We start from the raw sequence: 25,333 nt of genomic DNA, 5'->3' as shown, positions 1-25,333 counted from the left end.
CTTACTGTCAAGGAGCAATAGTGAAACTAGGGCTACATCAGCAGTGCAAAAATAATGCAGTTTCACACCATTTTTATTGCCATGACTCCATCCTATGGGGGATTTGTAGTTTGTGGTGGCACCAGAGCTCTCTGACAAAGGTGGCAAAACATCTCACAAAACGTCAAATCCCTGAAGACCATACTATTGAGCCATGGCAGTTAAAGCAGTGCCAACTGCATTATTTCTGCAGTGCAGCTTAGGTCAAAGAGTTGTGACATGACTTGATAAGGGTCTCTTGCTTCTGCCCCTCACACACCACTCAATGGCAGGAGGGGGTGGATCATGCCACCCTTCAGTGCCCTTCTTGCCAGCGCTGCAGAAATCTGTCACTGGGTACAGCTGGCTGGCTTTTAAGATGGGTTTGCAGGGCATTTACGATTGTGGCCATGGTACCATAATCAAATATAAACTGGGATCAGTTACATGGTTGTAAGTATAACTTATGACACCATAATTTATAGGATGCTTTTGTCTGTGAATGTATGATGGCTGAAGGATATTAGAATGCCACTTGTGCCATTCCAAAAATTCTGTCTGTACCTAGCTTAAGAAATTAAGCTGCTGTCTGAAATCTCCAAAATGTAAAAATGTGTTTCGGGGCATTAGCATTATTTGCACGGAAACAGAGGTGTCCTCTCTAATATTCCTGCATGGCAGGGGGTTGAACTGGATGGCCCTTGTGGTCTCTTTCAACTCTATGATTCTATGATATCCCCCAATATATTCAAACCCTGAGTTTGGGGGAAGGGGGATTTTTACCACTCCAAAAATAGTTCCAGCCAACATGACCAGTGGTCACACTGGCTGGGAAATTCTGGGAGTTGCCCAAAAATATAATTTATCCAACTATGTCAGGAGCTGTAGACTGTAATGGAAAACCTAGCACTGGTTCTTTTTTTTTTAAAACAAATCACCCAATTTATGCCAATTACTGGAAAAGTGAGACGCAAGCCTGTACTGAAAGCCCTTCTGCCATATCCTCTGCCCCAAATAAAGACAGAGACTTGGAAATACCAGACGCAGCTTACCCAATATTTTTTTTACGCTTAGAACCACAAGCAGAAACAACATGGAAAGAAAGAACAAGGATAACTTCCTGCACATAAAAAGAGCAAGCCAACAGATTGCAGTAATTTTTAAATACAAAATCAACAATATGCACATGTGAAATTGAACCTTATATAGATCATTTGAAAGCTTCTTCCAAAATGCTTCCAGGGATCTTTTAAAATTTTCCCATCCTCCACTTTGCATGTGCAGTAAGGGCTTCGGGAGGCAGCCGCTGTCTTGCCTGTTGTGGTTCGGCACACAAAGTTCCAGTAGGAATGACTAGAGTACAATCCCATTTTTCATTAGATGCTTTTTTACATTGCTTATTGCAGACATGCTGCTGCAGCTTCAGACTGGAAGTCTGTATTTCTCTAGCCCTCCTTCCCCATCCTTGCAGTGCTGATGCTGCTAAAAATCTCAGAGCTAGGAAGAAGACAAGGAGGAAGGGGGGGCTTGACAGGTATGAAATGACCTTGTAGAAAGGAGCTTCTTTGCCAGAGGCTTTGTTAACTGATAATTTAAACCACCAGCAGTAATTAAAAGCATTGAACTTGCTCCAAATAGCACAATTGAGACAACATTTGCCATAAACAACCCCCCCCCCCATGATTGACAAGTTTGTTTCAGAAGAAAGTAGAAACTGGGCCCATGAATAGCTAGAGGGCTTTCTTTGGCTATCGGAAGTACTTACTTATACAAATCTGCTTTGTCATAGGATTTGCAATGGTCACTCCTGGGTAGGATAAGTAGAGCTGTAGGATCAAAGTGTATCCAGCCTGTTCACTGCACTGGAAGGGGACCCAGGTTATCTATGCTGCATGAAAACCCAGCAGAGGGTTTGCTAGTGAATTCATTCAGGAACACAGTGCATCCCATCATTTATTTATTTGGGTTCTGCTAACTACTCTGGTGTATTTCCACACAGTATTATTATTTAATAGCTCTATCACATCTCTCTCTTCAAGAATTATTGATTCTTCCATCCTCCTCTCATTGTATCCACACAACATCCTCTCTGAGGTAGGTTAGAGATAGTTCAGGGAAAGCTCAGTCATTTTTGCAGCTCCCTTGTTGTTGCATGCCTTCAAACTGTTTCCAACTTATGGCGACCCTATCATAGGATTTTCTTGGTAAGTTTTGTTTGCAGGAGGGTTGCCATTGCCTTCCCCTGAGGCTGAGAGTGTGTGACCTGCCCATGGAAATCCAGTGGGTTTTATGGCCAAGCAGGGAACTGAACCCTGGTCTCCAGAGTCATAGTCCAACATGCAAAACACTAGACCACTCTGGCTCTCAAGCCTCCCCAAACTGGCACTGAATTTAAGGAGCAAACAGGGAAACACTTTAAAACAAGCATTTCCTAGTTGTTTACAAGGGTTTTCTGAGGTTAACTGCTGACAAAGTTGAAGCCTGTGAAGTTAGGAAGTGAGATAAGAAATGCCTACTGAGGGTAGCTAAACACTATGGCAATACCAACTACAACAGACATATTGCCTTAGGTAAGTCAGTACATAGGTAAATCCCATTGATTAGACAAGTTTACTCTAGCAAATGGTTTAACCCCTTGTCTACACTGTCACAGTTTCCCACAGTGCCCCAGTTCTTACACTGTGCATTTTCTATTAAACAGGGAGAAGCAACCCAAACCAGAGATACTGATGAATCTCAGTGAGAAGGCCATCCTATTGAGCTGATGTGTCTACACAACAAACCCAGTTGAATTCAAGCTTGTTGGGCCCATCCAACAAACCCATGCTAAAAGGCAAGCTTGGAGCCAAATGACACAATGAAAATGCTGGCTAAGACCCAAACATAGTAAAACTCTCATTTGTATTTTCACAAGGGAATGCTATTAGTTCCTGCAGTAAAGAGGCTACATTCTAGGAAGCTGCATTTGGCTGTTACTGCCAGTGATAAATCTTGTCACACTATGGAAATGACTTCATTCGTTACAAATGAAACAACGACGGGCTTCTAACATGTCACATTTTTGAGCACACAAGCGGAGCCCTTATTTTCAGTCATCTCCTATGGGATACACTAAAAAAAATGCAAAAACATGTTTTTAGAGTTCTGTAATAAACAAGTGCTCTTACTTGTAAACAAATTGAATTTATTCTTTCAAGCATTTCAATTTAAAAGTGGATATGCAAGAAGTCAAAGGGGACTCTCTTCATGTCGTTTTTGGTTTTACACACACACACACACACACACACACACACACACTTCATTTTCAATGCTTGTAAAAACATTTGAGATGGACACAGCTGTGCATCTACTCAAACACTATGTACATGATTAGTTAGAATAACCATAAGACATGCACAGAAGCTCTTCAAATGTGGTCCCAGAGACCAGCAGGAATCATATGGTTATTTTCAGTCAGGAGCTGAATCTTTCAGCTTATTATTTGCTGGTTTACTATGTGTTTATATACTATTACAGTCGGCCCTCCTTATACGTGGATTTGCCATCCGCAGATTTGAGCATCCGCGGATGGCAAATTGGGAAATTGTCCCCAATGGCAGTGCGCGTGCACGCGCGCCGCCATTGGGGACAATTTCCTTCTCCTCCCTCCCTTCCCTTGCTTCCCTCCTCACCTCCCTCCCTCCCTTCCCTTCCCCTTACTTACCTTCTTGGCGCAGCGGTGGCCTCCGCCGCCGCCGCGGCGGGGAAGCCGGGTGGGCAGCGGCAGCGGCGGAGGCCAAGCCTCGGCTTCCTTGCCGCCGGCGCAAGGGCCGGATGGCGGTGATGGAGGCCTCTTGGCCCCCAACCGCACCGCCACGGGCCTTTCCTGCGGGTGGCGGCAAGGAAGTAGGGCTGCCACGCCGGAGGCCTTCAAGGCCTCCCACGCCGGCATCTGTCCTCCTCAAGGCCTCTGCCGCTGCTGAAGGGCCATACGGTGCTGGAGGCAAGAGGCCCCAGCACTGTCACCCGCCCTTCCTTGCCACGGGGGCTGGAGGAGCCGGGTGTGGCGTTGGAGGCTTGAAGGCCTCTGGCGCTGCTGCCCTCCGCGCCTTCTCTTCCAAAGGGCAGAGGTGGGGAGAGGAGGCGCAGGGGCAGCAGCGCCAGAGGCCTTCAAGGCCTCGGCACCGACACCCGGGCTCCTCAGGCCGCGGAAGGGGCGGGTGTCGGTGCTGGAGGCCAAGAGGCCCCAGCACGATTACCTGGCCCTTCCGTGGCCGTGGAGGCCTGGGGAGGCCGGGTGTGGGGTGCTGGAGGCCTCGCAGGCCTCCGCGCTGCTGCCCTCCGCGCCTCCTTTTCCCCACCTCCGTGCCTTTTTTTGGGTGCGGAGGTGAGGGAGAGGAGGTGCGGAGGGCAGCAGCAGAGGCCTGCGAGGCCTGCAGCACCCACACCAGCCTCCTCCAGGCCTCCGCGGCCCGGAAGGGCCAGGTATTGGTGCTGGGGCCTGCTTGGCCTCCAGCACTGACACCCGCCCTTCCGCAGCGGCGCGGCCTGGAGGAGGCCGGATACCGGCGCGGGAGGCCTTAAAGGCCTCCGGCGCGGCAGCCCTCCTCCCTCGCCGCCGCTATGGCAAGGCCCGGTGGGCGGTGCTGTTGGGGCCAAGAGGCCTCCAGCACCGCCATCGCGCCCTTGCACGGCGGTGGCAAGGAAGCTGAGGCTTGGCCTCTGCCACCGCTGCTGCCACCCGGCTTCCCCGCAGGGTGGTGGCGGAGGCCCAAGCTGCTGCGCCAAGAAGGTAAGTAAGGGGAAGGGAAGGGAGGGAGGCAGGGAGGGAAGGGAGGAGGGAAGCGAGGGAGAAGGAACTTTTGTCCTAATGGCAGTGTGCGTGCACGCGCGCCACCATTGGGACAAATGGGACTTGAGCATACGTGGATTTTGTTATACGCGGGGGGGGGGTCCGGAACAGATCCCCCGCGTATAACAAGGACCCACTGTATTAATAAACATGCATGGTGTGCTAAATGCTAAAATTGTTGACCACATTCCTTTGTGGTTAAACAAGCTGAGGAGGAGAAGAAAGAGGGGTGATCCCATGGGAAAAGGAAAATATAAAGATTTGCAAATAAAAAGACAGGCCACCTAAGATTTGAAATTGTGTATGCTTCAACCATGCTTTTGTGTATGCTTTAACTATGCTGGTCTATGGGGACCATCTATAGTTTCCTGAATAAAGGTTTTCTGAGCTTGCACTACTGAAGCCTGGATTTCTGAATGAAGGTGTTGCTGCACAACTGTGGAGTGGCTTGTCTCTTCAGCTGTGCAAGTGGCTGCAATGGGAGGAGGAGAAATCCATTTTAATCCTTAATTAACATGAAGGTAATCAGGCAAAGAGATCTCAAGAATCTTCCACTATGACTGCCACAAGGTAAAGAAATGTTCACAAAGAACAAAGAAGCTACACAACAGAGATTAAACACAATTTTTCCCAGTGGATGCGCAAGAAGTTGTGTTCACCTACGGATGTATCTATACATTCTTCCATGGAATTCTCTTCCTCCACTATCTCTCCCTCCATTTTATTTCAGAAATTAAGCTTTTCCCCAATCATTCACCAGTGTAATGACATCTACTGATGCCCTTCTCCATCTAGATGGTCTTCCCATAAATTCTCTTTCTCTCATGTCTCATATACAGTAGGACCTTGTTATTCACTGGTGTTTGGTTCCAGGATCCCCTGTGGATAACAAAATCTGTGGATGCTCAAGTCCCATTACATATAATGGCAGAGCAAAATGGTGTCCCTTATAAAAAATGAAAAATCAAGGTTTGCTATTTGGAATTTATACTTTTTTTTGAATATTTTCAAGCTGTGGATGCTTGAATCTGTAGATAAAAAAATCTGTGGATAAGGAGGGCCGACTGTATAAGTTATATTTAATAGTCTCGTGCTGCTATTGTATTGTTATTGTCCCAGTATTTGTATTGAACTGTATTTGCTGCTGGGGAAAGTTGATATTTGTTAGTTAGATTAACTATGTTAGGGTATATTTTAATTTATTATGTTGATACTGTAGATTTTGTTCATCTATCTATCATCTATCTATCTATCTATCTATCTATCTATCTATTTATATTTTCCTTGCTTTAGCCATTAGGTTTATGTTTTGTATTCTGGCTTACGTTTACTGTATGATTATTTTTTGTATCTAATGTTCTTATTCTAATCCACTTTGATTCCGTGGGGAAAAGGCGGAATAGAAATAAATCATATTATTATTATTATTATTATTATTATTATTATTATTATTATTATTATTATATTGGGAATGAAGAAAAACACTTTCATCCCATCTTTCCTATGAGAAAAAGTATTACTTATTTCATTATTTCCAATATAACCCTTTTTTTCAAGGAGCTCAAGACAGTGTATCTATGACAGCCATTTTATCTTCAAAAACATCCCCTGTAAAGTAAGTTAGGCTTAGAGCTAGTGGCTGGCCAAATATCACTCAAGGGGGCTGAGTAGGAATTTCTCGGCGGGTGAGGCCTGGAGAAAAGAAGACCGAGAAGTAACATGTTAGCTATCTTTAAATATCTAAAGGGATGGCATGCAGAAGACGGAGCAAGCTTGTTTTCTGCTGCTCCAGAGACAAGAACACAAAACAATGGATTCAAATTACAAGAAAAGAAATCCCACCTAAACATTAAGAATAATGTCTTTATTTTTTATTTTTAAGAACTGTTTGAAGCAGAATAGACTATAGTATTTTGTGGGGGTTTGGGGCTATGAGGCTGTGTTCTAGAAGAGTTTATTCCTGTTTGAAAACACTGAAATTTTGGACCATGCCAACAACTATCAGGTCAGAATGCAAAGGGATGCCATTGAAATCTATAAATACCTGGACAGCTTCAACAGCAAAAAAGGAACCCTTAAAGTAAACTAAGGGTTTACCAGTCCTGAAAAACATCAACATCAAGACCCAGAAAATGCAAGTGAAAACCACCCAGGGTGAGAGAGGTTTCCCAGCAGACAATGGATCATTAATGAAATAAGACACCTTGAGGCCTTACCATTCAGTAACAGAACAATACACAGATTTAACATGTAAACTGCTTCCTCTCAACCACTCTCTTCCATGCCAGCATTCTCTGAAGATGTCAGCCACAACTGCTGGCAAAACGTCAGGAATAAACTCCTCTAGAACATAACCTCAAAGCCCAAAAAACGCACAAAAAACTATGGATCCTGGCTGTGAAAGCCTTCAACTTCATGCAGAATAGACCATTTGGCAGGTGGGGGACTCTTCTTCTTAGGAGATCTTTTAAATAGAGGCTGGATGGACATCTTTCAGGAATGTTATAGTTGTCTATTCCTGACAGGGTAGAGGGTTGGAATAGATGACTTTTAGGATTCTATGCCTTCACTCAGGTCCTGGTGCAACAATCTTTAAGCATTACACCACATCACTACTATGTCAATTTGTAATGTCTTGATAGTGACACAACACCTTCCTCATCCAGCCTCTATATATTAAAGTGGGCTCTTGGTATTTGCTAGGGTTTGGTTCCAGTAGCCACCCACCCCACCGTGGATAACAAAATCTGTGGATGTTCCAGTCCCATTAAATACAGTGGATAGTAAAATGGTGTCCCTTACATAAAATGGCAAAATAAAGTTTGCTTTTTGGAATTCATTTATTTTTGAAGTATTTTCAAGCCATGGGTGCTTGAATCGATGGATAAAAAAAAGCCATGGATACGGAGGGCCAACCACAACTGCAGGACTTCTTCATTCCTACATGGGGATTAATTCTACGTCATCATCACAAAGGCTATGATTTAGGAAGCTAACATTTCTAGAATCAAGTTCAGAGAGTGGTACATGCATGCACACATGCAGAATCATAACAGTAGGCTGCAGGTATTTGTAAATTTTTTATATTTATTATAACAAAAATTATGACATGTTCATTTGTGCATTCTTCTTTAATATAACTCTTGGTATGTAAATGATCTACAGTAAATGAACTCTATACAATCATGCTGGTTGTGGCAGCAGGGAGGAACACACAAAAGATGTGCCTGGAAAAGTTAATGGTGAAGAAGGAAAGAAAGAAAGAAAAATATTTAACTCAGGTATTTGTGGCCCACTATCCATCTACTTCCTAGACAGTCTGTACAGCCATTCCTGCAAATTTTATGTGGGTCGTAGCCTGAAGAATCAATCACATGGGGGCAATTTCACACGTGAACAAACACAACTGTGGTAATTTGGGCCCAGCCAACCCAGATGGCAACTGGATATGGCAGCACAGACACAATGAGCCAACCAGGGCCCTGCACACTTCAAATCAGCTAACCTGTGGGGAGAGCATCATGTTTGTAAGACTTCCCTGCCCTCTGGGTATGGTTGAAGCACAGGTTGCTGGAGGGAGCTCTGATAAGACATGCGAAAGCACCCAGGTTGGGTGAGAGACAAATTGTTAAGAGTGTCAGGTTGCGTCCTCCTGCTGAGACTACAAAACATTTGAAGCATCACTATACAACACTGAGTTATTTACAGGAATTTCCCAATCAGCTGTTCTCTCAGAGAAAATTAGTGAATCTCAGTGACTTAAAGTCACCTGAAAGAGTAAAAGCAACTCCTAGGAGTTAGTCTCCATAATTCTACAAATGTCTATCCATTTTCAAGACCAAAAAAGCCTTTTTTTTTCTCTCAAAGAAATACAGTATTACAATATTACTTAATCATTTAGCACTGGCAATACTGCCCTGTTTTCCAAACAGAACCCCACCCCCAAAAAAGAACAATTTTAAAAAATATTACATCAACATCATCATCAGTTTTCTCTGCAATATATTAAACATTTTGTATTTTAATTTTGTTCTCCACTTTTTTTTTACATTTGATATGTTAAGGAAGGAGGAAGAGTTAAACTAGTTAAATTCCTAACAGTGAAGCAAAAAAAGTGATTATTACAGCTAACAAACATGAAGCAGCTGCAGTTCTCAGTAGAAGGGAAGGGTCTGGAAGAGAAAGTAGAACAAAGGCTTCCTTTCTGTCCCAGTCCGCTAATGTAATACAAACCTAAGGAGCTTCCAAGTTTGCAGTGTCTTTTCACCTTGTTTTGGGAAGCTCGGTCATAGTGGTGTATCGTAATAATCTGGCAGTTGGTCCATTTGGTATTGCCGTTGTTGTTGTTGCTGCTGCTGCTGCTGCTGTTGCTGCTCATGATGCTGTTTCATGATCTCCTTGACTTCTTCCTCAAGCTCTGGTGGGATGATGAATTGATCATCTGGGTCTGGCTGTGCTGGGGCTGCAAAGTAGCCCCCTGTTTTTCTGAGCGGTGCATCCGCTGCTACCTCAATCAGGTTGTGGCTTCTCTCCTGAGGGGCCACAGAACCATTGCCTCGGCGACGCCCAATGGTGCCCATGGCTAAAGGGTCAGCCTTCCGGAGGAGGCACATCTCGTCTTCGTTGGTACTGATGACAATGCCTTCATCGGTGGGTGCCTGCAGCAGGAGCTGTTGCTTCTCCTTTGCCCGTCCACAGTGGATGTCCACCTCTACTTCCACCCGGCTGCCATTGGAAAAGACACCTTCAATCGGCTCCTCGTCATCACTGTCAAGGCCATTGTCTGAGAAGGCGCTGGAGAAGGTGGCACTGGAAAGCTGCCGCTGGAAAGAGTTGGAGAGGCAGACCGGATGGAGCATGCAGCGTTGTTCGCTTGGGTAGGCAGGGCTGTTCTCATTCATGGTCACCTGAGGGGGCTCATCAGAAGCTGTGGAACCCACCTCGCTGCTCATTTCGGAGGTCGAAATCTCACTGCTAATCTCAGAGGCCATTCCACTGCTGGAAGAAGGCATCCCCAGACCGTCAGAAGGCTTATCTTTAATGACAACGTTGACAGACTGGGGGAAGATACCTGGGCTGGGAGGAGGAGCGCCATTTAGCTCACAGCAGCAAAAGCTGTCCTCAGTTACATTGAGCTGCACCACCACAGCACTGAGGCTATCATTGCACCCATAACTCTGAGCAAGTGTGCAGAGTTTCTTCGCAGCTCCGAGAGCATCAGGTACATTCCTAACAGCTTCCACAGCCTCTTCAATGGAGAGGCTGTCCCACAGGCCTTTGCTGCCCAGAATGAAGAATTCATCCTGAGGAGTCAACATAATGGACTGGACGTGGGGACGAGGTACCACGCTCGGGTGAAGGAAGGTGTATCCTAAGATCCTTGTCGAATCTGTCACACCGTTCACTTTGCCATCCTGGAATGAAAAAAGGGTTGGTTTACTATGATGGATGTCTAAGAATGCTTGAATGTCAAAAATAACCAGCTTTAAATGCTGGACAGGGAGAAAGGAGCCAATAGATCTTTCTTAAATCTGTATTTGCACAAAGTACCTCTAAAGCGGAGGCATGCAGTACAAGAACAGAGACTACTACAAGAGCAATTAGCAGACCTTGGTTCAAGAAGCAAGAAATTCTAGTTCCTCCTTTTGTTTGCTGCACTGTTCTGTTAGAGCTTGAAGATGTTATTCTTTGAGAGTAAAACTCGCAGAATTCTCTAACCAATCTAGCCAGTGGGCAGGCTGGTTGAGGGATTCTGGGAGCTCTAGTTCAAAAAAGAACACACACACACATACAAACACAGCTCTGAATTTATTAGTCATGACAAACTAAGTAATCTGAAATGTGAGATAAAAGTTGCTGGCATGTCCTTATCGTCCAAGTTATGGGTCATAATGGGAAAATGGTAAAGGTTTATATTTTAGCCAAGGTGGAAAAGTCTATTGGAAGCTTTTGCTAAAAGGGTGCTGGAGAAAGTGGCACCTCACCAGTGCTCCACCATCGCATGGTGGAAAAAGACTAAAACTATAGAATCAACAGCTAGTCACAATTTGCTCCAGATAGCTTTAACATTTGACATAAATCTACACACACACACACACACACGATATAAACATTTGCAGTTTCATTTGATTACAGCTTTCTCTTCTTCAGCCATAACAAACCAAAATTATTCATCTGCACTTGGAAAAAACCTGCAGATTTGCATCAAGCACTGTTGGGAGAAGGAGTTTATGTGTGGATTCTTGTTTGTTTTCAGTCAGCTGCACTGTAGTAAAAATGTTTTCACACGCCCCAATTACTTACTACACTTCCTCTTTGAATATGACATTTCCCAAAGGGAGAAGGATTAACATCTGAAGGGGAAAGTACAGTTAAAAATCCATGTCTTGGAGAAATCAATATCGTGTGTATATTCAAATCCCCAGTTTCTGGCTGGGTTATGATCCAAGCCATGAAAGACAAGGAATTTCTAAAACACGGTTTATTTCTTTGCATCTGCAGGAGCAAACAGGACAAGAAAAGAAGATATGTGGAAGGTGGCGAGAAAGGAAGACAAAACTGAGGCAAATTTTCAATTTTTAGTAATTTTTTTGTCTATTTGATAAATTTTGGAAGGTATTTGATAAACTTTGGAAGGTATAAATAGTGGCATAAATCCAATTGTTAGTTTCTACTAGAGTAGTTCTACCCGATCAATGGAACTTACATATGTTTTGCTATACCAAGTTCCCACTGATTTAATGGTCTTCTGTTGTTGGTGCTAGCAATTGTATGTAACGCAAACTGATAAATCAAACTGGAAATCTGTGAAATACGTAGGTGATATATTTTAAATGTGAAAAGTGATTTTTCAGTAGTGATTGTTTTAGTAGCCAAATTATGTCATTGAACATTCCTAAAGTATTTTGGTCTTCTTTGTACCATGGGTGAAACGGAGGAAGAGATTTGAAACTGAGATACCATAGTGCTAGATTCTCTAACAAACAGGAAGTATATCAGCTCCAACTGTGTTTAACTACTGCTTCCATCATCCTTCCCTAACTACCAAGATGGCTGGAGCTAACAGGAAATAGAATCCAGCATCATTTGGAGGTTTATGGGTTCTCCAACCCTTTCCCAGCACCACAAGTAAGAGATGCAGAATATATATTTGTGTAATTCTTTAACAAACAAGTTAGATCACAGTATTTAATATTCCCCATACCTCTCTCTCTCTCTGCACTGTCAAAAATTTGTTGTGATTGCCACATACCAACAGAATTCAGACTGGTATCCACTGAATCCCTTATCAAGACAGCTCTAATCCCTGTCTGCCCAATGCTTTTGCTTTTTGGATAAGAGAGCAGAGATTCCTCATTGTTTTACACCTTCATTCTAGGTCACCCTTTTAAAAGGGACCATAGTAAGTACCAAAGGACCAAAAGAGAGGCATTCTCTCTTTTGTTAGGTGCTGTCATCCTGTTCTGGACAGGCTTTCTTGAAAGAAAGGCCCTTATCTCTCTTCTGCCTTAAGCACCAGTCTCAATTCCAATCTATTGTGGTTGAAGTGCAAGCAAGAAGGGCAACAAAAGAACAACAATGGGAGAAAGGACAAAGCTAAGTGGTTCTGTTCCCTTACATCTCCAGTCTCAGCTACATCTTAAAACTTGTGCAAGATGATGGCAAGGCATTCAGCTTGGATCACAAATGTGGAATGGAAAGCAACATGCAGATCACACCCGGCTGCATCCCCACTACCTTCAACAACCCAGTTTCTTACTTCTGTGATAATGGCCTTATGCTGTTTGATCCTCCTTAGTTCTTCTTCGCAGTTCATCATGTAAGACCTGGATAAAGGCAGAGGTTTCCCGTTCCTGCAGAGAACGGATTGGCACTTCCCCACATTTGCAGAGGTTAAGGTGAAGCATCCACCAGGATCTATTGGATCGTGTTTTATATGGCAAAGGACAGCAGAGCCTCCAAGCTTCTGTCCAGCAGTTCCAAGTTTCCTGAAATTTCAAGAGAATAACATTGGCTCTATTGAGGATTAAGGTGAGCAGAAAAGCAAAAAAAACAACAACCCACAACTAGAATTAAGTTCAACCTAAGCTTACATTTTCAAGATTCAGAAAAAGTGGGGTACCTTTGTTCAAAAACTGAGAATGTACACGCCATGAGTCCCATGGAGAAGTCAAGTGAGCTGGAACTCAACTTCAGTATACTCTCAATAGTGAGCCCTCAATTAAATTGTGGAAGGGATCACAGTTCAGTGAGAGAAGCTATGCAATAATTACATCTCAGATGAGGTTCTTGGCACCCCCAGTTAAAAGGATAAAAGAGAAAGTCATAGGGAAAGACTTCTACCTGAGATGCTGGGGTCAGTCAGAACCAGTCTCCCACAGCCTAGTTTCCCCAAGTATGTTGAATGATGGATCTTCCATCATTCCCAGCCAGTATGGGGATGATGGGAATTGTAGTTCAATCCATCTGTGGTTTGGGGTACCAGGTTGGGGAGGGCTAAAACAGAAAACACAAGGCTATAGGAACAGATACCCTGACTCAGCATATACAGTCTGCCCATCCCTTACGCGGGGGATCCGTTCTGGACTCCGCTGCATAAGGGAAATTCCACATATGCTCGAGCCCCATTTAAAGCAATGGGACTCGTGTCCACGGCAGCATGCCTGTGCCATTACTATTTCCGGCAGGCACACTGTACACTCCTACAATACGGAAAACAAATTTGGAAAGGCAGCGCATGCAAGTTATCTGAAAAACCAAAAGCAACCCCAATCTTTCTGTACCACTATGATATTGGAGAGGGAGAGAAGATGCCTCACACTTCTCACTTTTGGAGATCCTGAGGGTACAATGTTGCTTGGCAGTTGTGCTAGTTTTGTGCACCCTTTTTCACAGCTACAAAAGATGACAAATGTTTTTAAAGGGAGAGAGAGGAGGAGGGGCGGGAGGAAAGGAGGTCTTGCTGTATAAAATAGAAAGAATCCTTGGATCAGCATTTGTGAGCTGATATGATACCCAGATCGTTATTAAAATCACACATTAATCACATCCTTTTAATTTTTACACATTTCCTAAAATGAGGTCTTTCTAAGTCATCTCAGGAGTGTCAAACCTATACAGTGGTACCCCGGGTTACGAATTTAATTCGTTCCGCGGCGCCGTTCGTAACCCGAAAGATTTCGCAACCCGAAAAAGCCATAGCCGCTAGCGCTGAAAGCTGCGATTTCGTGCGAAAAAGCGCCAACATTTTTTTCGTAAGCCGAAAAGAAAAAAAAACGTAGCCCGGAACAGTTTTTTCCTATCTAATTTTTTCGTATCCTGGAAATTTCGTAACGCAGTGATTTCGTATCCCGGGGTACCACTGTATAAACAAGCACATGAAAGCATTCCTTCTTTTTCTTTTTTTCCTCCCCAAAGACACTTCAGGCTGCAATTTAAACAATTTGTGTTCAATGAATCAGTGAGGAATAATACTTGGATGAGCTGCAATGCAGTTAGGCAATTGTCAATAAAGTTACTCACATATGATATCTATATATAGAAGGGCCATTTTTCATCCTTTCTGGAGGTGTTTTTTTTTTTTTTTTTTGGAAAGGGGAGAGAGATATAGGAAGAAGCATATGACATTTATCTTTGTAATGTTTTAAAAGCCCTTCAGATTAGACTCTGGGAATTTTACAGATAAAGCAGGCTATGACAAATAGCATTTGAACACACAAGTATATATATTAGTATCAACTGATTTTGATCTACAGTGGGAAGCACATGGGAAAGGCAGGAGCAAGATTATGATTATTACTGGCAAAATGTTTTTCAGTTTCTCTTTGGTGGTTCAGTTATGGACACGAAGAACTGGAGCATTAAAGAAAGAAAGCATGCAGTTTTGCAACTTTCCTCAAACTGGTTCCTCCCCCAATATGTGGGACGCAAAATCCCATCAACAATAGTCTGCAGGGCTGAGGATGATGAGGGTAGATATCCAAGATGTCTATAGGAAGGCTGGGGAAGGCTGTATTGTTCTCCCAGTTGTGGGGAAATGCTGCATTTGAACACTGCTTTGTGCCTTATGTCAAGCTAAGTCCCACTGGTCTGAAAGTGATCTGGAATACACTACAGAGCTGCCCCAATGTTCACATCTGAAAAGTTGAGGAATGGCAGTCCAACCTTGCTGAGAGGCATCCTTCCCCTACCCCTGCTGTTCCTTCCTGAAGCATGAACCAGAGAGGAGTATTCCAGCTAGGGCAATCAACAAGTTTCCAGGCTTCCCTCACAGGTGAATGTGAAAAAGGTGAAACATTCTGACTATCGGAAGGAGGAAGCCAATGGACTTTCATCAGCTAGAAGGGCCTAAAAATGTAACAACATTTCACCCCTCACAGAAGCCAAAATTTAACCATGCAGATTCAAGGTAAGGGCAAAAACATAATGGCTCCCATGCACATTGCTAATGAAGAAAACACCACACAGCTCCTTTATAGAAATGCTTTCTATGCAGTAGTTTGGGGTACAGCCCCTCACATTTCTTTTTTTAAAAAAGTTCCAGGTAACAGGTGATGCCCCAGACCAGAGAGCTGTTGCAAGTCAGAGAGTACATAATATCAGCCTTACAGACCAACAATCTAACTCAGTAACATTTAGATCCTGTCACTGAGAGACACAGCATAAACATTATGTAGATGGAACTACATCACCTTTCTCCCTCCTTGCAAGAATTACCTTTTAGCTGCTAAAGCTCTCAATCCATGGCCGTTTAAAAGGACTCACCATGCCATAAATAGGACTTCTGCTATCTTCAAACTACTAACAAGAGAAGTTTTACATGTTTTTAAATTTGTTACATGCTATCAAGATGGCTTTAACTTTTGGGAACCTTTTGGATGAGAGACTTTCCTGTTACTAACAGCCCAGCTTAGATCTTGCAGACCCAGGGCTATGGCATCCTTGACTAAATCTACCCAACCTGTAATGCCACCTTCCTGTTTTCCTACTGCCTTCCACTTTACTGAGCATTATTGACTTTTACAATGAACCATTTTCTTTCCTGATATGTCCACAGTATGACAGCCTGAGTTTAGTGATCTTGACTTCTAGTAGTTCATTGCTCTAGAGTCCATTCATTTGTCTTTTTAGTAGTACAGTATATGCTATCTACAGAACTCTCATCCAGCACCACATTTCAAATGAGTTACTGTATTTTCTGGCATATAAGACTACTTTTTAACCCAGGAAAATCTTCTCAAAAGTAGGGGGTCATCTTATAGGGCAGGTGCTGAAACGTCCGAGCTGGACTGGAGAATCATATGTATATGTAACTGAAGGGCGAAGCAAGCTGCAGGCATCTGGGACGCCCGGGGTATGGAAAAACGAGTGTTTGCAATACCGCTCTGATAGTCTTGGAGACAGGAAGGGTTGGGTGGGCAGGGAGAGCTGACCAATCCAAGCATGCTTTGTATACAACAAGGTTTCCTGCTAAGTACCTGCACGTCATAACCATTTGAATTAAAATTACCATATTGAAATCAAATCTGATGTTTTTTTTAAAAAATTATTTGGTGTGCGTTGGAAGAAGGGTAGTCTTATACGGCAAGTATATCCCAAACTCTATATTTTAACTGGAAAAGTTGGGGGTTGTCATATATGCCCAGTCGTCTTATATGCCTGAAAATACGGGTAATTTTTTTTCCTATCAGTGTTCTTCACTGTCTAGTTTCCACATCCATACATAAACTTATCAAATATGCAAGCACAGTTATATTGTCCTAGTCAAGCAGGTCCTAAACCATGTGTCACTCATATGTCTGCAATACCTGTATCCCAACAATCTATAAAACTTCACATATATATGTATATGCACAACTTAAAAGACTAGTAGAAACTACCAGCAGTGTCACTGTGGTGAAGGGGTTGTTGCTGATGGCAGAGGTAGCTGTCATGTCAAATTAGCCCCTGAGAGGAACAAGTGAATAGTGACTAGAAGAAAGGAATCAAACTGATTCAAATGGAGTTGATAGGGTATGTCCAGTGTCATAAGAAAGACACTGACTGACTGATTTAAAAATGTAATACTGTACATGATCTTAAAAACAGAAACAGAAACTTACCTCTGCATTACAATGAATGTGTTGATCATGTATTCCTCTTCGCTCTTGGTTTTCTGCAGCTCCTCTGCCAAGATGTCACTCATGGTACACTGCAGAAGGTACGGTACTTCCACATTGCGATCTCCATCAAAAACTCCATAGAGAGCCTCCCTGTTCTCACAGAAATTATTGGCAGAAAGAGCTGCCACACAGAGCCTGCAAGAAAACAATGCCGATTCAGCAAGAATGCAACTGCATGGCAATCTCCCATGGAACGCTCTCTACCCCAGTGCAGCCAAGTTTCATTTTCATTGTCCACATATTTTCTGGATCATGGACACAAATTGGTTAAATGTATAAATGTGGGGGCTCATAGAAATGCATAGATTGAAACCAAAATGGAGAATTTTGATGGTTTTTCAGAAAATACACAGCAACCTATAAATTCTACTTGGAGAGAACACATGTTAAGGGGGGTCCAAGTTAATTTGGTGTCAGAGATATAAAAATCAAATGGCATCTACCCTATTTCCCCCCCCCAACCAAATAAAACATCATTCCCATCCTCCCTAATTATGCAGCTGCCACACAGAGCCTTGGGGAAGAGCCAATCCTGCAGACACAGAAGTAATTCACCCCCCCCCCTTTTTTTTTTTTGCATTACACAGAATACGTTGGGGTTTGGGTGTTAAATGTTAAAGACACAAGATATATACATGCAGTAACATCTGGTTTAATTACAAAACACCTACAACCCAGAAGGCAAGAGAAGAAGCTTTGCTTGGCTGTGCTTCATCTGAATGCAATTATACTTTTGAATGTTAGCTCAGTTATTTTTCCCCTTCCTTCAGTGGTTTATTCAGTATGCAGCAATGAACAAGAGAGATGGAAAGAGGACATTGTAGCTTAAATTGCATTTACCCTCTAGACCTCTACAAGAGCTGTCAGTGTTGCTCAGCGTGATTATCACTGGGGCATTCCTGGTCTATTCAAAACCATAGTGGCAAGCATGAGTGTGTGTGTGTATTTTAAAAAGATCAACAGAGGACAATCTTGCTGGTGTTGACTTGTGTTTGAAAAAGCATAATGAAATAGCAGAAGAATTTATAAAAGAAATTATTCAGCCACTGAAAAATCAAAATAATAGCTGAATTAGCATTCTGGAATACTTGTTTCCTTGAGATGTTAAGACCTTCTTTGACAAATGGATACAACAGATTACAAGCCATTCTCCTCCATGTCTCCTCCAGCTAAATCTGTTTACTTATTTACCAAATCACAACTTCCATCTAGAAATAAACCACAATAGATTCTTCTAAAATAGCAAAAATCAATATAAAACAACTTAAACCTTAACAATTTATGCACAAATTATCATACACTGCTGGATCTTTTGTCATATACTTCTGGATCATTTGAACAGTTAGCCCTTTTAGTGTGGGATTATATAAGCTAATCAAACTAGTTTATGAATACAATCAACCCTACATTTTTGTGGGGGATCTGCTCCGGACCCCCCCTTGCAAAAACGGAGACTCACATGTACAGTGTGCCCTCCCCATATGCGGGGGATCCTTTCTGGACCTCCTCCCGCATATGGGGAAAAGAGCGTATACTCAAGCCCCACAGAAAATAATGGGGCACATGCTTTTGGTGGTACAGCTATGCACCCCATTACTTTTACTGGGGCTTGCATTCCATGAGCTCAAAACCGCTGACTGTATTCAAGCCTCATAAGTTTGAATGGGGGTCACCCGGCGAGCATGCAGGTGTGTGTGTGCGCCACAGGGGAGCGTCCCATTGGGGTTAACAGAGGTTGCCCCTCTGTGTATAAACAAAAAGCCTGTGAGAAAGGAGGGGTGACTGTATATTCACTTACATTAGCATAAACCGATAATAAGGAGGGACAGAGGCTGCATCTGCACTTCAGAAGTAATGCAGTTTGACACTGCTTTAACTGCCATGGCTCAATGCTATGGAATTCTGAGATTTTGTAGACTGTTGTGCCACCAGAGTTCTCTGAAAGAGAAGGCTAAATATCTCACAAAACTACAAATGCCAGAATTCTGTAGCATTGAGCTATGGCAGTTGAAGCAGTGTCAAACTGCATTATTCAGCAGTGCAGATGCAGCAGAAGACATGTATGCCTATATGATCTGTCTTGTATTCTATTATTTTATTTTTATCCAATCCCTGGAAATAAGAAGGAGAGAATTCCCAAAGTTTCACAAGATTCTAGTCTAATCTCATGATTCATCTATATCTGGCAAAACTACTTCCCCTTCCCACCCTGCAAAATTTTATTATAGTTCTAAGGATGGCAACAAGAAGCTGAATAGCCTTTCTCCCTATAAGAAGAGCTTACTTGTTTTTAACTCCTGATGCTTCAGTATAACCATGGCTCCATACTGCTGGGGCTCCGGAGGCATCCCCGGCTGAAGGCTGGTCAATCTTGAAACAACGAATGTTGCTACAATGAGAAAGGAAGATGTACAAAAAGTTAATGCTTCACAGGTCGTGTAAATAGTCTCAATACATTTGTTTTAGTTTATGTCATTCTACTTGCTGTACTTAGAAGTTATTTTAGAGGACTGTATTTAGCACAGTAGTTGGATGTCTCCATATAAAAAAGGTAAATGAATAGTCTCTAGTTGGTTTTTCAAAAGATCATGTTTTAAAACAAAAATGGCCAGTCAATTAGTTGCCTCAAGGCAAATAAATAGATTAAGAAGAGGTATACACAGATGGCAAGGACCTCACCTACCCTTTCTGCAGTGGATGGATAATTTCCCCACCATTTCACATGTTTTGAATATTCTCACACAGAATAAATTATCTGGTGTTCCGCTGATGGTACCATATAACCCTTATCTTGTTCACTTATAACCTGGATTGCACAACAACCTTCTCCCAGTACAAAATAAACTTAGGACAACTTCATGGTTACCTTATCTTGTTAGTAGCTACCATTTGATAACTACACAGTCATCAGGTTGCAATCAAGAGCTTACCTTGTGTGCATCTGAATTCCAGCCGCCTTCAATGCCATATCCCCTTTTAAGATAGACTTTAGTGTAGTAGTTTTGCAAACTTTGAGTTAGGCTGCTGCCACAGTGCATAATTAATGCAGATTGACTCTGCTTTAACTGTCATGGCTCCATCTTATGGAATCTATGGATTTGTTGTTTGTGTTGGCAGCAGAACTCTCTGATAAAGAAAATACAAATCTGACAAATCTACAAATCCCACAGTTCCAAGGCATTGCACCATGGAAGTTAAAGTGGTGTCAAACTGCATTTTTTCTGCAGTGTAGATGCAGCCTTAGAGATTTTAGAAGAGTCAATATCATCACTCTCTTTTCTTTGAATTTCCCCTTTAAACAGTTCTTGTGTCAAACCACCAAGATTTCCCCCCTTAAAATTCAGTAAGTTTTAAAGTTGTAAGGATTCTGGAAACACAGTTTTCTTAAAGAATAAATCCTCATAGACATTTGGGAGCATACACATTCTGGACTGTAGCCAGAATGAGTCAGAGAGATGAAGTGTTCTCAAAGGGGAATTTATCTCCCCCCCCCCCCCACAAAGGCTATAATTTGTTTTGATAGTATTTAAGAAATTGCTTTTCTGCAAGTGAGTATTCCAAGCAGTTCAAATTGAAATCAATACAGCAAATCAATTAAAAGAGAAATCAGTCATTAAAACCAGTGCTAAAATGGCAGCAATAGAACAGTCAAGATAAAGAGAAATTTCTGATTAAATGAAAACTGTTTAACAGCTTGCATGATATAAGTAAAGAAGTGGCTTCCACAAAGAGAAAGTTTCACAAATGTGACATCTGGTGTAACTGGTATGTGCCCAATATTTAGCAAGAGGATGAGGACTACAAAAGCTCACAGACTTTGAGATGAACAATATCCATGCATATATTCACTTTCTGCTGTTTAAAGTGGAGGCAGATTCCAGCGTCTAGGTGCATTTCCAAAGAAGCCTGATAGCATGTTACATGCCCCTCCCAATGCTAATACAGGCTAGGATTCAAAGGCCAGTAAAGTATTAGACCAAGAGATGAATATCCTGAGAAAGGGCAGGAGAGACTTTCTCTGAACCCAATGGTGTTTGCAGGTTTAACACAATTATCTGTACATTTAAAATGCATTAACTGGGATCTTTTGTTTCTCCATAGAAAACACAACTTAACTTTAACCTTGAAACAAAAAACCCACAGTCACTAGCCTGACTCCTTCCAATAAAGTCCCTAACCCCCTCCACAGCCTAGCTCCCCATTTTATTTTATATGCTCACACTTACCCAATTGCCTATGATATGTACGATATGATATGATACAGTATACTGTAACTAGGCTTGGGATAAGTTACTCTTTTGGATCCCTGCTCTTAGAATTCCTCCAGCTAACATGACAATTCATGCTGGCTGGGGATCCTAGGAACTTTAATTTGAAAAGAAAAAAAAAATCTTTTCCAAGCTTTTATTGTAACTAATTCCACATTGTTCCTGCCCTTTCCAGTAAACTATTACTACCCAAGGATTTAATCTTTGGTCTTGATGTTCAGGCATCTAAAAGAACAGAAAGTAGAGCATGGCTTTCAAAAGGAACTGCCACATTTTGACAGATGGGAAGGGTGTGTATATATGGCAGGAGCCAGGGAATAAAAGATCCAGGTAACTGTGTAACTGGTTCAAGCACTGGCATGCTGCAAAGTTAGGTATATGCTTTTTAAAGAAATAGGTGGGCACAAATGCACAGAGAAAGTGATCATTCAGTCATTCCCAATGTTTAATCCTTAGGAATTGTCAGACTACAACTCCTGTCTTCCTTGACCGCTGTTTATGGGAAATGTTCAGCAACACTTAGGAGCCCAAACTTGGGAAAGAGTCTTCAAACCACCCTTCAGAAACAACAAAAGCATCCATCTGAAACACCTCCAGCAACTAACTTTCATCCACAGATGAAAGACCACCAAAGCATTCTGGAGTTGGAAGAGGTTTAAGGGAAGGAATTACCAGTCCCTCTTTCTTTCTCTTTCAATCCCCATTACCATATCTCCCTTTCTGTGATGGCTAAGTCACCCACTGTCAGGAATGATGCATAGCTTTTGTGCACCACACCAACACCCCATGTGCAAATGACCACCTCTCAAAGCAACTAGGCTGCAAACTAAAAGTCTATGAAACAGCGAGGCGATGCCTCTACGAAGGAAACCCAAGTGATCCAGGATCAGAAGGGCTTACCTCCCTCAGCTGCAGCCTATTACACTTTGCTTCACTGAACTTAAGAGGAGCCAGCCCCAGAAAATCAAGCCAGCTTCTATTCTACACAAGCATGCCTGGAGTTTTAGACTCTATCATGCAATCACATGATAAAATACTATGCAAGAGCACAGTCTGGCAAAACTACTTTTGGTTACTATAACTTCTAGAATTCACTCACCAGTATGACCACTGGCCAGGATGCCTGGAGGATTCTAGGAACTACAGTTATGAAAACTAATTTTCCTGGACTCTGTGCCAGAGGTGAGTGTTGTTGTTGTGTGCCTTCCAAAAAATTTATGACCTATGGTGACCTTATCATGGGGGTTTCTTGGCAAGTTTCTTCAGAGGGGGTTTGCCATTTCCATCCTCTGAGGCTGAGAGAGTGTGACTTGCCCAAGGTGAGCAGGATTCAAACCCTGGTCTCCAGAGTCCTAGTCCAGTGCTCAAATTGCTACACCACACTGGCTCTCCAAAATCTGCAACAGCACAAAAGTGAAGGAAGAGCTAAGGTTCTGATGGTAGGTGGCATGGCCATGGAGCAGGAAATCATTAAATGGTAACAGGAACAGCAGACCTACAGAGGGCCTGGGCAGGCTCTGAAGAGAAACGGCTTAATGAACAAGCAAGAAGACTGTTCCAGCCAACATTATTGTGGCAACTGTAATCCATACAGGGCATGTTTATACAAGTTGGCAAAGTGGTGCAAAAGCAACACAGAGGTTTACCAAGAATGAGGAAAGTGCTCTCCAGCACGTCTTTTAACAAAGGAAATAAAGGCAGATGTGAACTTGTTGACAGTTTCATCCTTTGGAACCTGCAGGTTACGAGAGCCACGTAAGGCCAACGTTCAATTCCTGGGATCAGAGGGTTCATAGGAAGAGGTGAAGGAGGAAGAGAAGGAAGAATAATACTTCAGAACTATCTGACTGTGACACAGGAAACGGTTGTGCAATTGAAGAATAATAATTTATAAAAAAAACAACAGCATTTATTCCTGCTGTGGCCATAAATGGCATGACTAAATTTCAGTGAAGGTGCACTTTGTCATGATTAGGTGCAATGTTAAGACTGTCCTATATTTAAGAGGGTCAAAAGACACACTTGTGCCACTTTTGGTTGAAAGCCACACAACTTTTCAACATTACAGAAAGAGAAGCTCTTGAAAAAAAATTGTTGCTGCTGCTGCTGTTTATCTATAGCTCCCAGAATTCCTCAGCCACCATGGGAATGGTCCTGCCAGATGGATGTTTCTCAGAGTTTGAGTCCAAACCATTAACACCTCAAGCTTTGTTATATATAAGAAAGGAATTATATATTCAAATGAGAATGTTGTGACTTCCTGCCAGTTCTTGTATGTAGAAGAAATATAGTGCAACCAAGTTATTATTTCTTGGTTCAGTGAGGCTGGTAGGCTACATTTATACCTAAGTGCATCACATTCAGGGAAGGGGATGTTCTTGGTATGCACAACACTGTTCGGTATTTATGATCTGCACTAATAACTCCCTTCCTGGATCCCTTGTGCAAATCTCTGCAAGTACTTATTGTACAACTATTTCCAGCTAACCCAGTCATTCTTATCAGCCTACACAACAGAATGCTCTTTACACAGAATATTCAGTTCTTTGCTGATACTAACCACTAAAGTACAGCCAGCAATTGTATGTTGGTTTGAAGGTGAAGCTAAAACTAGGACAATGTAGTTCAAATGTCTATGAAAGCCATAAATGTTCCTTGGGAGATTCTATGCTGGATCCAATCAGGCCAAAGGAAGGGACAATAGTACCTAATACTGCAACTAGAGCCACAGAAACTACGACAGGAACATGTGGAGAATTGGAGGCAGGGCACAATACTCATCTATAGGGAATGAACAGGGGGAGAGAAGAGAAAAAAGGAAGTGCACTCTGGGATTGGAAGAGCAAAGGTTTAGTTAAGAGCCCAGTACTCAGACTCTTTGTGGGGATAAGAGAAGGTATGCTCCTAACTAGTCATTTAGCTAGTATAGCAATAAAAGAAGAAAGCAACACATTTTTCCTCTTTTGGAATTGCAGGTACCTTATGTTTAGATACTGGGTGTATTTGCTTCTCAAGTGCTCTGTGTTCCCTTCTGCCTACTGTGTAATAAAACTGACAGTTCCTTACTTCAATAGCTCCAGGGTTTTGTGGTCCAAGACAAGTCTGGGGTTTCCAGTTAGATCTAGTTCCTGCAGCTTCGGAGGCAAGTTCTCAGGCAACGTGATTTCGGTCAGCTCATTACAACTCAAGTCCACGCACTGAAGGAAGGGGAACAGAAGGAAGGAGAAAGAAAAGAGAGCGGTATTATTGAGAAAACAATCAGCTCTCATCTGCTCTTATGCATTTTTGGCTAAACAGAAAGGCATGAAAACAAGAAAAGCCTGCTCCTCATGAGCAGAAACATGAAGCTCACATCAGGATCTGGATTATACCACTTCAAATTCCAGGTTGGAATGTATATATGCGTGCACCTTCAAGTCTCCTGCCATCTTATGGTAACCCCTTGAATTTTTCATAAGATTTTCTTGAGCAAGGAATACTCAGAGGTGATTTTGCCAGTTCTTTCCTCTGAAATATAACCCACAGCACTGGTATTCATTGGTGGTCCCTTATCCAAGTACTACCAGGGTTTACCCTGTCTAGCTTCAAAGATCACACAAGATCTGGTGGCTTTAGAGTAATTTCAGAGAACTCGGGAAGAAATGTTCCCATGCCATGTGTTTAGGTTACAGAGAGAAACCTAATAGTCTCCTTGACATCTAATTTTCTGTGTACTGCTTTTTTTCAGTAGCGAGGGTATCACTGCAGTTTGTAGTAGCACGGCCTACATGAATATATACAACTGCAGCTACTGGGCCAAACAGCCTTAATTTAGGGGGTTCTATCCTGTTGTAGGGCAAAAACACCAGCCAGTTTCTTATATGCACATTCCACAAAACAATCCTTTTGTGATTTGTCACACAAACAAAAGGTATTGTTAAAAATGTTTTTTCTTTCCCCAAAACCCTCATGCATGCTGGAGAACAAGTAGTAATTTGGCTGTTTATTGGTATTAGCAAAGTAATTATTCTCCTTAAGCTAATGGAGCACATCAGTGTTAAGTGAGTTTTAATTAA

General features: G+C 42.4%; 1 protein-coding gene across 1 annotated transcript in view; it reads right to left on the bottom strand.

Moving 5' to 3' along the window:
- Positions 1 to 7,900: 7,900 nt before the first annotated feature.
- The window catches only part of PHLPP1 (PH domain and leucine rich repeat protein phosphatase 1), a 193,047-nt gene continuing 175,614 nt past the window's right edge, over positions 7,901 to 25,333 (bottom strand). Inside the window, exons 12-16 of the mRNA XM_042464403.1 lie at positions 24,345 to 24,475; positions 19,295 to 19,399; positions 16,951 to 17,145; positions 12,609 to 12,837; positions 7,901 to 10,263 (exon numbers count right to left, since the gene is read on the bottom strand). Coding sequence (XP_042320337.1) covers positions 9,136 to 10,263; positions 12,609 to 12,837; positions 16,951 to 17,145; positions 19,295 to 19,399; positions 24,345 to 24,475 — 1,788 coding nt within the window. The 3' untranslated portion in view covers positions 7,901 to 9,135. The remainder of the gene's footprint in view (positions 10,264 to 12,608; positions 12,838 to 16,950; positions 17,146 to 19,294; positions 19,400 to 24,344; positions 24,476 to 25,333) is intronic.

The sequence above is a fragment of the Sceloporus undulatus genome, chromosome 4, assembly GCF_019175285.1.
Source record: "Sceloporus undulatus isolate JIND9_A2432 ecotype Alabama chromosome 4, SceUnd_v1.1, whole genome shotgun sequence".
In the NCBI taxonomy this organism is placed as follows: domain Eukaryota; kingdom Metazoa; phylum Chordata; class Lepidosauria; order Squamata; family Phrynosomatidae; genus Sceloporus; species Sceloporus undulatus.
This window is presented reverse-complemented; position numbering and strand designations above follow the sequence as displayed.